At 62.3% G+C, this 12,463-nt stretch overlaps 4 protein-coding genes across 4 annotated transcripts; all 4 read left to right on the top strand.

Moving 5' to 3' along the window:
- Positions 1-1,490: 1,490 nt before the first annotated feature.
- On the top strand, positions 1,491-3,986 carry LMJF_13_0910 (conserved hypothetical protein; the record flags this gene model as incomplete). The annotated part of the gene is made up of 1 exon (XM_001681783.1): positions 1,491-3,986. The coding sequence occupies one exon, from the start codon at positions 1,491-1,493 to the stop codon at positions 3,984-3,986; it is 2,496 nt and encodes an 831-aa protein (XP_001681835.1).
- A 1,612-nt stretch (positions 3,987-5,598) lies between these two features.
- Positions 5,599-7,458, top strand: LMJF_13_0900 (conserved hypothetical protein; the record flags this gene model as incomplete). Its single annotated transcript, XM_001681782.1, has 1 exon — positions 5,599-7,458. One exon carries the CDS (start codon positions 5,599-5,601, stop codon positions 7,456-7,458), a length of 1,860 nt encoding a protein of 619 aa, XP_001681834.1.
- A 691-nt stretch (positions 7,459-8,149) lies between these two features.
- LMJF_13_0890 (conserved hypothetical protein) lies at positions 8,150-9,184 on the top strand (the record flags this gene model as incomplete). Its single annotated transcript, XM_001681781.1, has 1 exon — positions 8,150-9,184. One exon carries the CDS (start codon positions 8,150-8,152, stop codon positions 9,182-9,184), a length of 1,035 nt encoding a protein of 344 aa, XP_001681833.1.
- Positions 9,185-10,152: 968 nt separating this feature from the next.
- Positions 10,153-12,249, top strand: LMJF_13_0880 (conserved hypothetical protein; the record flags this gene model as incomplete). The annotated part of the gene is made up of 1 exon (XM_001681780.1): positions 10,153-12,249. One exon carries the CDS (start codon positions 10,153-10,155, stop codon positions 12,247-12,249), a length of 2,097 nt encoding a protein of 698 aa, XP_001681832.1.
- Between the last annotated feature and the right edge of the window lie 214 nt (positions 12,250-12,463).

Here is a 12,463-nt window from a genome sequence, read left to right as displayed (position 1 = left end):
TCTTGTGTATCTTCTCCGGTCTCTTGATGACCCCCTTCCCTCCTTCCCTTGGAACTCCTCCTGTACCACCACGACCATCACCGCCACCCCTGCCTCTCCCTCTCTGTTGCTTTACGCTTGCACCACATCTGTTACATGTCTTGCGCGCGCTCCCTCATCTTGTTGGATGTACAGGTCGGCTCAGCCACTTTTTCGCGTGCTTTTTCTCACTTGCTGTTCTTTCCTGTCCCCATGTGCTCCTCGTGCGGTTGGCGGTATACCTCCTCTCACCTCCACCCCCCCCCCTCCACCCTTCCGCAAACCATGAGCCGCAACAGTGGGCCGTAGCGGGTAGTGCTGGCGCTCGCCGGCAGTAACGCAGGAAACCATCCACGACTGCTGCGGGGGCGGAATCATTCTTGCCACGTGTGCACCGGATGGTGCAGGGAGGACGGTGAGCGGTGAGGCACGCGCTGCATGGCGGTTGATGTACGAAACGAACGAAAATGCTTCAGAAACACCCGAGCCGCCGTCGCGTGACTCCGTGACGGCGTCGCTGATGGTGGTGGGGCGGTGTTCTGCTCGCGTGGCTGCGGGTGAGTCACCGAGCGCACGCTCCTTCTTGTGCTTTCTTGCACGCTTCGCGCGCAGAGGAGCTTGGTGAGGCTGCGTCTCCTACAGCATGCACACACACGTACACATACACATGCACACCTCAAATCTTGCGAGCACCTCTAGCATGCAGTCAGGGCCCGTGATCCTCCGTTGAGCTCCATGCTAACTTTCGCGCACGTTCTCCCCCTGCCTTTCTCTCTGACCTCGCCCACACCACCGCCGCTACGGCGCCCTCCCCCTCCCCCAACACCCACGCAACGTACTTGCCTTTCCGCCGACGGACGCGTCCTCCTCCTCCGCAAGCAGAGAGAGCGTGCGGTTATGTGGGGTGTTTTTTTTGTGTGTGTGTGCATCCGCGGTAATACACACGCTTTCTGCTCCCCCTTCGTTGCCCTTCTTTATCTGCTTTGTTGTTAGCTGTGCTCCTGTGTTCTCATCAGATCGCGCGCGCTCTCGCCCTCGCTCTCTCTCTCTCTCTCTCTCTCTCTCTCTCTCTCTGGCTCTCGTGACAGACGGCCTTCAACGCACCCCTGGTGCACGCGGGTTGTCTGTGCTGTGTGCAGTGGAGCTTGGATGAGAACAGAAAGACAAGGAGGAGGAGGAGGACAGGCGGGCAAGTGTCTCGCTCTATAGACGTCCAACAGACGGCGCCGCATCTTGGGCGGAGGGAGGGGGCCGAGGAGGCAGACAGGAGACGGAGCGTCCCTTTAATGCGCAGGCGGGGGAAAGGCAGCGCACCATCACCGACATAGGTACGCAGGCCTACTCGGTCGGCCTCTTCGCTGTCCACATCGGCAGAGCCACCAGAGCACATTGAATACCCACAGCCCCCTCCCCCTCACTGTTGCTCCCCCTGCCCCAACTTGCGAGAAGCCCGATCAGCGAGGCTAGCGAAGATGTCCATGTACGAAGAAGATGAGCCATTCGACTTCGGGGGACGTAGCGGCGGTGTCGTGCACACCGGCGTGGCAAGCCTCGACACGATCATGCAGTCACTGAACAAGCGCTACGAAGTATACCAGCGTAGGCGTACCGCCATGACGCCGTTCGGCTCACCAGGTGACCCCTCTATCCTCGTACCACCCGCCTCGCACTCCATCCTGGACGACAGCACGATCGTCAGCGGCGCCTCAGTCAACGGCGGCGGCGGCGTTAGTGGTGGTGGCGGCGCTGCAGCGTCGCAGCCGCACGAGTCTCCGAAGGAATCCATTGTCTTCCCTCGCGCGCAACCGGCCCCGTACTGGGAAGAGCGAGAGCTCTACATCGTTGCCGAGGGCCTATGCTGTTGTCTCAACGGCGGCATCAACTACCGGCTGCTGTGCGAGCAGTATCAGCGGGCACTAGAGGTTCTGCTGACGCTAGTGCGCGAAGATCTGCGTCTGTGCGTGTCGAGCGAGATGGAGCTAGTGCCAGGCGGCATGGCAAAGTCGTTTCTTGCAAAGTTCAAGGCGCTCTTGCAGGAGTCCAGGCGTATGCTGGGCGAAGCAGGAGTGAACATATCACCCCGGTTGGAGACCGTCATTGAGCAGCTGCCCAACGGCAGCAGCATCATCAGTGGTAGCGGCGGTGCTAGTCATGCCTCCCTGAACGCTGGCCACAACACCGCAGCCGCTGCTTCGTCGAACCGCGGAGCGACCACACCAGCAGCAACGTCGATGGCATTCTGCGCTGGCCGTACCCCAAACTCATCCATGATGTCGAACGGGCGACCCACCGGCACGAGCGGTGGCGGCGAGTCCGTATTCGCGACGCCCCCCACCGCCGCGAACCACAGCGGCAACCTTCCCAGCCTCTACGCGCAGTTGTATCACTCTGTGCCACCGTACAGGCGCCCACCTTCGGTAGGCATGCGCAGTGTCAACGCCCGCGAAGGCGAGGTGGACGGCGGTATCGCGGCGGCTGCCAGACGACGGCCACCAATGGCTCCGCCAAGCCGCCCGCATCTAGCGTCCCCCGACAACGGGTACCTGCAGCTCGGCCACCCTTGCGGTGGCAGCGGAGATGGATTGTCACGGCCGCAGCAGCAGCAGCAACCGGCGGCGTCGTCGTCGTCCTTCGGGCACTTCCCCTCCGCGGGTGCTTGTAGCAGCACGCCGAACTTGGCGAACATCGTGGACAACCCGGTTGAGGGCCGCGGCAGCGCAGGCGGGGAAAGTGTCAGTGGTGTCGATGTACGCAGCTCGCATGAAGATGGCGGCAGCATCAAGCGAGGCGGTGTTGGTTGCCTGAATTCTTGGTTTTCGGGGGCTGCTCTGACACCGAGAACCAGTGGCAAGGCGTCCCCCATCACCCCAGCCGGACGCCCCCTCCAGCGCCACGCGCCGCCGCAGCTAGCGCCGGCAACCGTGAAGCAGCGTACCGTTACCGAGAGTACGTCGCCCGTTCCCGCCACGCCCCCGTCGGATGGCGACGTACCAGGCGTGCATGGATACTCGCACACAGCTGTAGGGGACAGAATTGTTGGCAGCAGCTCAGCCGTGAAGATGCAGGCCGAACTGCTGGCCGCAGAGGCAATTGGCGAAGACGCGAACGGCACGTTTGCCGCCCCAGCGCCGGTGCATGGTCGCCTTCGGCAACTGGAGGCGCTCTACGGGGAGTTTTACGCGATGGACGGCATGGCCCTGCTCATCGATGCTCTCGGCGTCGTCTTCACTCGCGAGTACGACCAAGGAACTGCGCGGCAACCCAAACACGCCTTCACCGCCTTCCAGCAGGATGTGAACGGGAAGGTCATGCCAGTCCTGCAGTCGCGCGAAAGTCTGCAGCTCTGCATCACCGACCTACAGCCGCTGCGGAGCTCCTACCTCGCGAGCTGTCTGGCGCACCACGTGCGGCCCAACAACACGGTCCTCGACGACCTCAAGAATATCGATAACGACCGCTCTGTGGAGACGATGCACTTGGAAGGGCTGCACCTCGGCGACCGCGGTGTGGTGGCATTCGCCGAGAGCGTCTTGCCTCGGCTGTACCGACTGCGTTGGCTGGACCTCAGCAACAATGATGTGAACGATAGCGCTCTCGAGCCGCTTCTACGCTCCATTCGCTACCACCCTTCGCTGGAGCACCTGAACCTGTCACGCAACCCGCTGACCGACAACGCTCTGCCGTTCCTGCTGCGCATTGCCCGAACGTTGCCGCGGCTGTCAGTGCTGCTGCTGCAGAGCTGCGCCATGAAGCCGGCAACACGGCAGATGGTGGAAGCCGAAGTGGCAGTCTCCGGCACGTGCACGGTGCCAGTGGCTGCGTACCGGTGCAGTTCGCAGGCCCCCATTCGTTTCAGCAGTGTCAACATCGCGGTGAAGAGGGCAACCGCAGCCTCAGAACCGCTACCGGGACCGCCTTCGGGTCTGCCACGCCTTGCACCCCCACGGGGCGAGCGGCGACCCCGGTGACTCAAGTCCGCGGTGCGCGCTGTAGCGGTATCGAGAGGGGGCAGCACGACCATCAAAGCAAGAGTGCGCTCAGGGCAACGTTCCCGAGCGGTATGAGGAGGGGGGTCTCCACAGTGCCCATCCGGTCTGGTCCGACGGCGCTATCAACCACGCCCTTGTCGGCCCGCTCGCCGCCCGGCTGTGTGATGCCTGAGGCTGGAGCAAACAGCAAGGGGTGGGGAAGGGGAGACGTCGAATGGAGGGGGCTGTTGCTTCACCGGATGTCGTCAAGGCGAAGATGCCCTGTTGTCGAGGAAGCGCACAGGGAGCGGGGGAAGGGGGGGGTCAGCTTCTCTGCTTCGCACCTCTCCACTCGCCCCGCACCTGTGTCTCACCCCCACCCTCTCTTTCTCTCTCTTCGCTCCTCCTCGAGGGCCCTCGGCGGTATGTGTGGAGTGTGTGGCGTGTCCAGGGGAGGCGGGGTGGCGGTCTCCCGTGGAAGGTGAGGTGTAATGCGACTGTATGGGCGTCGCCAGTGTCAAGCATTTCTTTTTCATCTGCGCATACTAATGTGGTTTGCATGTGCCAAGCATCGCTGTCTTCCTCCTCCCTCACACTTTCTCAGTAGCGGGCCCTCTGCCCCCCCCCCCCCCACACACACACACAAGCAAACTCAGATGTACTCCCCACCCCGTCCTCAGCATCCCTCGATGCTATACATGTGTATATATATATATATATGTGTGTGTGTGTGTGTGTGCGTGTGATGTCACGGCCTGCTCCTTGCTGAAGGCCCATCCGTATATACGGATCTTGCGTACATGCGCAGGGCCTGTGCAGGGTGCCTGAGTGCGATCTATTCGCACGGAATGTGCGCACCAAAGGTAGAGAACTCAAGCGAGAGTGGGTAGAAGGACTGAAGTACAACAACGGACATGTCTTCGTGGGTGACGGGTAAGTGGGAGAGGCGGATGTGCTACTCTTCAACGTCGCTGCCGCTCCCCCCCCCATCCTCCCCCGCTTGTGCGTCACCATCACACCTGCATCCGCGTGCCCTTCGGCCCTTTAAATGCGCTCACGCACACTCCCCCTCCTCACCGCCACCTCCGCCGCGACACAAATCCTTTCAGTTTTCCTGAGTGCCCTCTCTCTCTCTCTGGTCTCTTCTCTGTGCCAACTTCGTCTGTCCCTACACACACAACCCCCTCCGCGGATCCCTTGTGGGTGGTCACTCTGGGTGAGGCGGTTGCTGCTGCAACGGCCCGCTTCAACTGGCTGGCGAACCACGCCGCTGGCTATGGACGAAAAATCGTTGATGCTTCATACGCTTGCGTAACACGCATCTCGTTGTCGACAGCGTTGGCTGTCACGTACACGTACACACAGACACTCACACGATCAGGTGTGTGTGTGTGTGTGTGTGTGTGTGTGTGTGTGTGTGTGTGTGTGTGTGTGCACGTGTCTCAGAAGATAACGGAACGGGTAAATAACGTAACGAAGGGGAAAGCAGGGCAAGCGGTGACGTCTGCGTACATGCGCCTGTGAGAGCACTCCCCAACTGACTCTTCTCTGCCTCGCACTCGCCCACTTCAACACACACACGCACGTGTTGAAGAGCTCTGTGTTTCGACGTATGCCACGAAACCGCAGCAGCGGTGATGACGGCGGCGGCGGCGGCAAACGCGGCGGCCGCTATGCCGCTGTGGTGGAGAAGGGTGAGAATGCGTGGAAGCGGGAGTGGAGCAGCTTCATGTCCGGCGTGAATCTCAAGCGGCTGCGGGATGGCACCAGCGGCGTGACGCTGAAGGCCTCCGCCGACATTGAGCGCCAGCTGGTAGCGCGTGAGGCAGCGCCATCGTCCTCATCAGTTGCTGGTGAGCACGACAACGGGAACGACGTGGAAGTGAACGCTGACGGCATCCCTCTGGGGGCGATCGCCAGCCATGCCAGCTTCTCATACCTGTTCTCCTCCCCAGCTGAGCGCCGCGCCGAGCGAGACGCGCGCGAGCGGGCGGAGGCGGAACGCCGCCAGGCCCACAAGCGCGAGCTCATGGCCAAGAAAGACCCCTTGAGCGTGTTGAGCAAGCATCAGCGCGCCATGCACAACGCCGAGCAACGTGGGCTGCAGCTCGACGGCATGACGCGGAAGGAGCGGCGTAGCTTTCTTCACCTGACTGTGACGGAGGCGCAGAGGAAGGCAGAGGAGCAGTCGCGCGAGTTCAAGCTGCATGACCTAATGGATGAGAAGCTGGCTTGGTACCAGCAAGGACCGCACCCAATCGACCTCATCGCCGAGAAGCTGGTTCGCCGCAAGGCAGAGAAGAAGGGAAAGCAGCTGGGGCTAAAGTACAACTACCTGGCCCCGCACCCGTCCTGGCTTGCGAAGCGTGCGCAGCGCCGTCGCGAGAGCCTGCTCGTCGGTCTCGGCAAGCGTCTCATCTTTTTGGAGAGGGTGACCGGCGAGGACAAGGACGACGCTACAACTGTCCCATCGAGCGAAGTTATGGTGACGGACCCGCTGCACCATCTAACAGTGCCATTGAGCGAAATGGGGCGGCTGCTCGGGCAGCACGGTTCCGCGTCGCTATCTGCAGCAGCAGCAGCAGCAGCGGATGCGGATGCGTTGGTGACGGCAGCAGCTGGTAGCAGCAGCGGCGATGACATTGAAGATGTGAAGGGTGCGGACGAGGAGGGGGCGCAGCACTTGGGTGGTGAAGTCGACCGCGGGCACCGAGGTGACGTCACGGCCGCTCGGAAGAAGGCTGTGTCTGCTTCATCTGCTGCCTCCAGCGCTGGGGGATGTAGTAGCGCCTCTCCAGGGAAGCGCGCTAGTGGCGAGGCAGGCGATGACGGCGTCGGCAATGACGCGGCACAAATGCGACTGCCGGATGTCGTGGTGCTGCAAGATCCGTCCCGCATCGCCACATCGCTTGTGCGCACCGTGGCACGGGATCGCACGACGGCGTTGGCGATCCAGCAAATAAACCGCACGACGAACTTCCTGAGCTCGGGATTGGTGAAAGGCCCCAGTCTACGCCCGGAGGATGCGCTACCGGGCAACGGTCTTTCCCCGCGAGGGCTCGGCGCAGCTCCGGCAGCGGCGGCGTTGACACCCTCGCCGAAGAGCAGCATGGTCGCCGCATCGATGCAGGATTCCGCCGCAAACAGCACCAAAGGTGCTGCGACCACCTCGAGGGGGGCCTCTGCCGCCGGCAGAGGCCGCAGGCGCGTGCGTGTAGCGGATGGTGAGGAAGAGGGCGGCGAGCGTCGTCGGCACCGTCGCGGCGCGGACGTGAGTGCCGGGGAGTCGCAGACCAAAACGTCAAAGCCCACCGCATCGCCGTCTCCACGCCCGCGCGGCGCGCGCCCCCCCCCCACACACACACACGAGCTCCGTGACATCACCAGCCGCAGCGGCCCTTCGAAAAGCCAAGGCGGTCAAGTAAGCTCGAGCAAGACGAAGAGACAGCGAGCGAACAGCAGATACGATTGAGGTGCTGATGACGATCGCGTTGCCGCTGCCGAAGCACCACCGCCTCTTGCCTTCCCCCTCACCGCGCCCCCTCTTTCTCTCTCACTCTTCACCGTCCACCGTGGCAGCACAGCGCGCGTCCGCATATGCGTGGATGCGCTTACACTTTGCTGCATGCGGCGCTCTCGAGCCATCCTTATGTTGCTGTTGCCAGGCTTCCTCGCATTGTGGCGAGTAAACTACACATCATGACCACCACCGCCACCACCCTCTCATCCTCCCCCTGGATTGCGAAGTCGACGCAGGATGATGGCAAGAGGAGCGCGCACGTACGTGCGTCCAGTTGTGCGTCCACACTGACTGACGCTATGTGGAAGAGATGCCATGAAATGCCTCTCCTAAGGCGGCCCCCCTGTGTGTCCATCCGCGCATACTCGTTCTCCCCTTCCTCCCTCTGCTACTCCGCCGCGCACCTTCATGTACATGCATGTATAGCTCGCGACACGTCAAGCGCCTCGTACAGAACCATTATCGCTCCTCCTGCTGCTGCTGCTGACGGACACGAACAGGAGCTGCGCGGGGTGCATGCATGAAGCGCAGAAGAGGCAACCTAAAGCACTGACACACTGCACATAGAGAAGGCGAGACGCCGTACACACGCGCGCGTCGGGGGCGTTGCTTGAGAGTCCGAGCGCCGATCAAGAGAGACCCGATGTTCAAGCAGCGGGATAATGAGTACCACCCGCCCATGACGGTTGACCCATCCGGCGGCGGGGTCACCACATCCGCCGGTGTCTTTGGCGAGGTCGGAATGGGCAACGTCGCCAGCCCATTTCTCGACGGCCCGGCTGCCGTCGCAGGGTCGCGCAAGCGCGGGCGCGATATTCGCAGCCTGGACCGCTTTCGCGCCGTTGTGTACGGCGAAGACGGCTTCCGTCGCCTGCACGCCATGGTCGCGCGCAATCCCGTCCTCATGTACCCTCCAGACGGTATCGAGGCGGCCCGCGCGCGTGTGATGGTGCGCAAGGCGGAGCTGCAAAGCCAGTTGCGGAGCGCGCTCGGCCACCGCGAGCATAATCGCAACCCGGCCGACAATGGCGACGACGATGTGTTTGCCCTGTTCGAAGCCCGACGGCGCGCCGAGAGCGATGTTCATCCTGCCACAGAAGGCGAGGAGGTGCCACGGCAGCCTGCCAGCGAGCACGCGCCACTGCCCTCGAGCCTCGCCTCGATCCGTCAAGACGAAGAACTAGCCACCTATCACCACAAGCAGCTGGACAGCTACCTGCGCCTCCTCTACGAGTTCAATCATGCCACATTTGTGAAACTGCCGATGGAAGACACTCTGCGGCTGCTGTCGCGGTGCGGCAAGGAGGCTGTCGCCCACATCGTCGAATACGAAACGCAGGTGCGGCTGCGCCGGCAGTCGCGCATCAGGGATCTGAACGAGCTGCGGCAGGAGCAGGCGGCGCTGGAGGAGCGACGCCTCGCTATTGACGACGCCGAGCAAGCCCGACTTGTGCAGTCCGCCGAACTGCGCCAAGCAGAGCTCGACCTGGAGCTGGACAATGGTGTCGTCAAGGCGGAGCCGCCCGATGATGGCAGCGCGGACGAAGATGTAAAGGTGATTCTCGAAACGTCCTCGTCATCCGTGCACTTCGCCTCCCTCCCCGCCGGCGACAGCCCGGAGGAAAATATGGACGGGATAGTAATGGCGGTGGAGGATGAGGGCATCCAATACACGTGAGCGAGCACGCCCCCCCCCCTCCTCCTCCTCCTCCTCCTCTTCCTCCTCTCCGTCTGACTTGCCGCCTGCGCCTTCCCCGCTGTGCGACTTGTCTGTATGCTTCTGTCTCACCACCGCTGTCGAGGAAGCACCCCCTTGGGCAGGTGAGGATTGTGACAAGGCGGAGCGATGCGTGGCGCGTGTGCGTGTGTATGGCACCGCCATGTCTGGCGGTATTTCTTTGTTTGTTCTCTCTGTTTTTTTTTGGTGCCCGTATCTGCTGCTGTTCACCCCTGCCAAGTGTGGGGCGTGTGCATGTGCAGTTTGCCTTCCTGCCCCCCCCTGTGGGGTCTCTTGGGCACACCCGCCCACGTGCGCGGGCGTGCACGCAGCAGAACGTCGACAGGCATGCTTCGTTCGTTCTCTCTGTGTGTATCTGTTCCCACATGCAACGCTGTCCCCACCACCACCACACCGCTGCACATTAGCTGGAGCAAGAAAGAAGTCGGTCATGTGCTGTTCGTGAGTGCGCGCTGCAGACGCGCGCACGCACACACACACACCGCTCTCCCCCCCCCAACACACACATACATACACCACCACCACGACCCGCATTTCATCGCGTATTTTGCGTCGGCGTGCGTGTGCTCGTATGTGCGTCGCTGCACGGAACAGACATGCCATCTTGACTCTCTTCTCTCTTCTTTCCCCTGCACCCCTGCTGCTTCCCCCAACCCCTCACTCCTTGATCACGGGCGCTTGCACCCCCTTCCTTCCCCCTCCCCCTCTGTGCGTGGATGTGTGATGGGCATGTTGCGTTGTGTTCTGCTGTGTGTGTGTGTGTGTGTGTGTGTGTGTGTGCATGACTACGGCTCGCTTGTAGTTGTCTCCCACGCCGTCTCCCGCACGCTTTTCTTACGTGATTTCCTTCGTTGTTTTCCGTCCTCCCGCTACCTCTGTCGCTCACCGCCGCCCCTTCGCGCGACTCCATGTCAGGCCAGATATTTCTCTATATCTCGAACGGGCGCACCCTGTGGGTGCCGCGTCACACGGCCTCGCCCACCGAGACGAAGCCGGTGTGTATGCTGAACTACGTGACGCCGATGGAGTTGTCTCGGTCCTTTTACCTCTTCGACTACGCGGTGCAAGTGGTGGAGAACGCGCAGATGGCGGCCATGAACCCGAACGCGAAGACGCCGAACGAGGTGCTGGCAGCGGTGAACGACTTCCGCCGTGTCTGCGCCGAAGATCAAAACTTCCTTCTCCAGCGCTGCTACAACTCGCCCGCCCAGCATCAGCAGCAGCAGCAGCAACAGCCTCAGCAACAGCCTCAGCAACAGCAGCAGCAGCAGCAGCCTCAGCAAGTGAACGCTTACCCGACTCCTTACTCGTCCACCCCCGCCCAGCAGCAGCAGCTGATGATGTCTTCCGCGACCGCGTCAGGCTACGGCGGTGGCAGCAACAACGCAGGCGCTACCGGAGGTATGGATTCAGCAGCCCTGCTCACGCAGCTGCTGCAGCAGCAGCGCCAGCAGTCCCGTATGATCAGCTGCGGCAACACGAGCGGCCAGGGCTACCAGGACAACGGTGCCGGCGGCGCCTACGGCTACAACACCAATGACGGCCGCAACTACTACGGTGGCGACCGCGGCCGTGGTGATCGCCGCATGCACGGTAATGCCTACGGCAACAACATGGGCTACTCGCAGAACATGATGATGCAGGGCGGGATGCCTCGGCCGCAGCAGCCGATGATGATGGGCTACAACAGCATGAACCCCTACGGCATGGACCAGATTATGATGTATGGTGGCGGCCCCGGCCAGATGTACCCGAACGCGCGTGGTGGCAGCGGGCGCCGCAGCAACAACTACGGCGATCCCATGATGATGATGGCGCAGCAGCCCGGCATGTACGGAAGCCGCCGCGGCATGGGTAGCCATTCGCAATCGCAACAGCAGTCGCGGATGGGCGCGACGGTGCGCAACGAGCCGGAGCCGATCAACCTCGACGGCGTCACAGTGCCGGAGGAGATCAAGACGGTGTACATGAACCCCGCGCAGCAGCTTGTGATCGCGACGATGCCGGGCCCGCACATGACGGTGTGGCTGCGCGAGCACCCCTTCCCGACGGACCTGCAGGACAAGAAGTTTGTCTTTGGGAAGAAGGGCATCTGCCTGATGCTAAAGGCATCTTTCGAGGAGGTGAAGGGCAGCAAGCCGGTGGAGCTGTTCCCGAAGCAAATCTGCACGCACTTCTTCATCTACGGCTACTGCTCGCGCCCCAACTGCTTCCACGAGCACCACAACGAGGATCAGCTGCGGGAGCTGATCGCGGCGCGGCATGTGCAGCTGAAGGCCATGACGAAGGCTCAGCGGCACCAGCTGATCGACGAAATCGAGCAGAAGGAGAAGGATGGCCTCGCGGCAGCAGCGGCTCACCGCGAGGAGCGAGAAAAGAAGCGCGCCGAGGCAGCTGCCGAGCGGGAGGCGCGTCGTCAGCAGCGGCAGCAGCAGCTATCGCAGCAGGGTCAGATGTACACCTCCTCCTCTGCGCCCAACACGCAGCCGAATCCGTCGCAGGACATCGGCAGCGACAACGAGGACGACGACGCCACGACGCAGGGTGGGGCCGGCAGCAGCCAGCAACAGCCTAGCGCGAACGCGTCACTGGCGAACATGATGGCGAACAGCCCCTCCCAGGACCACCAGGCCGTGTCGGCGGGGGCCGGTGAGGCGACGGCAGAGGCCTCCAAAACGCCTGCGAAAAGTGACGTCGCGGCGAAGCTTGGCATTACCGATAGTGATGACGGAGACGACAACGATGGCTCCTCCTCGTCCGCCAGCGGCAGCAGCTCCACGAGCAACACGAAGGCTAAGGCAGATGTGGTGGAGGCGTCGGCGGCGGATGAGGACGAGGGGGACGCCGAAGAGGAACACGACGACGCCGAGGATGAGGAGCAGCAGGAGGAAGAGGAGGAAGAGGATGCCAAGGTCAAGAAGTCTAAGGCGAAGAAGCCGGCGCCGAAGAAGCGCGGCCGTGCGGCCGTGCCGAAGAAGCCAACGAAGCGCGCTAAGAAGCAGTAGAGCTGACGCGCCTGTATGGCGGAAAGGTGGCTGTCAGACACCTGTTGGACGTTTTCCACCTGTACGCTGCCGTCTGCCTCCCTTCCTCGCCCTGCGATCGACCCAACAACCAGACACACACACACACACACACACATGCACACCCACGCTCGGCATCAAAATGAACCGCACGTCTCCGTGTGGGTGTGGGTGTGGGTGTGGGTGTGGGTTCCTC

This window comes from Leishmania major, chromosome 13, assembly GCF_000002725.2.
Source record: "Leishmania major strain Friedlin complete genome, chromosome 13".
Lineage (NCBI taxonomy): Eukaryota > Euglenozoa > Kinetoplastea > Trypanosomatida > Trypanosomatidae > Leishmania > Leishmania major.
The sequence above is the reverse complement of the archived record's forward strand: the minus strand, read 5'-3'. Positions and strand labels throughout refer to the sequence as shown.